Below are 1,202 nucleotides of genomic sequence, written 5' to 3'. Positions count from 1 at the left end.
GGTGGTGTGGCTGAGCAAGCTGCTGTCTCATGTGGGGTGGTGGCAGGACTGGGCTATACAGGAGAATGTTAGTCTGAGCAGGGTGTTTTCCTCCAGAGCTGTGCGCCGTGATGTGATGGGAGGATGGAGGTTGGGTAATGGGGTTTCCTCAAGGGACAGGGGGACACTTTGGCGCTAAGGGTGATGTGGGACATGGCTCAGCCCCTCAATAACTGCATCCTTGGTGCGCAGCTTCCAGGGCTAAGCCTGTACTGACCCAGCCAACCTTCATGTTGGTGCTGCCTGGGCAGACTGCTCGGCTGTCCTGCACCCTGAGCCCCCAGTACAACATCAGTGAGTTCGGCATCTCCTGGTTCCAGCAGCGTCCGGGACACTCCTTGACATATCTGCTCTATTACAACTCTGAGCGAGAGAAGCACAGGCCAACCAAGACTCCCGACCGCTTCTCTGCTACCAAAGATGTCGCCAGCAACGCCTGCATCCTCACCATTGCATCCGTCTGTGATGAAGACAATGGCAACTATTACTGCTCCCTGTCACCTGCCTTCAAGTGGTTTTAGAAGCGACAAAACAAAAGCTTTTTGCTTTTCCCTTTGCAAGCCTGACATGAATCATTCAACAGGGAGGTGGCAGCCCTAGGAGGAATGGAAAAGGACCCTCTTGTGTGCTGCAGCAAGCCCAGCAGCACTGCAGTGTGCTGTGAGGTGCAGCAACCTCCTCTTCAACCCCAAATGTCCCCCATGGAGCACTAGAGGGCCTGACACAGTGTGAGACCAGCCAGGGCTCAGCCCTGGAGCGCATTAGCAGGGATCTCCTGCTGTGGCGGGAGCTCTGTCATGGCCAGGTTCTCCTGGGCTCTTCCAGCACCTGGCACAACATGGGCTTGATCCAGCTTGGGCTTCTGTGTGGTTTGTTTCACCTGATGATAAAGGTTAATGCTTTGCCACGGGGCTTGTGTCGTGTGTGTGATGTCCTGAGGAGCCCCTGGGGCTTCTCTGTGGGGATGTTGCCATGCCTGGGGGTACCTCATGAGGAGGGTGAACCAGAGGCGCCGTGGTGGGGAGTTTGACCGGGTCTGAGGGACCTGGATGGAGCTCAGCCATCCCTGGCGGAGCCCATCTTCACCAGAGCCAGAGACCTCCATACACGGGGACGCTGGCCCCATGCCCTAAGGACCTGCCCCTTCCGCAGCACCCTCAAAG

The 1,202-nt window shown here is 57.2% G+C and overlaps 1 protein-coding gene across 1 annotated transcript in view; it reads left to right on the top strand.

Annotated features, from left to right (window-relative positions):
- VPREB3 (pre-B lymphocyte 3) overlaps positions 1-560 on the top strand; it is a 687-nt gene extending 127 nt beyond the window's left edge. Inside the window, exon 2 of the mRNA XM_010016525.1 lies at positions 232-560. Coding sequence (XP_010014827.1) covers positions 232-560 — 329 coding nt within the window. The remainder of the gene's footprint in view (positions 1-231) is intronic.
- Positions 561-1,202: the final 642 nt, after the last annotated feature.

This window comes from Nestor notabilis, unplaced genomic scaffold (genome assembly GCF_000696875.1).
Source record: "Nestor notabilis isolate BGI_N333 unplaced genomic scaffold, ASM69687v1 scaffold21616, whole genome shotgun sequence".
NCBI lineage: Eukaryota > Metazoa > Chordata > Aves > Psittaciformes > Psittacidae > Nestor > Nestor notabilis.
Note: the sequence above shows the minus strand (reverse complement) of the source record. Positions and strands in the feature narration are given on the sequence as shown.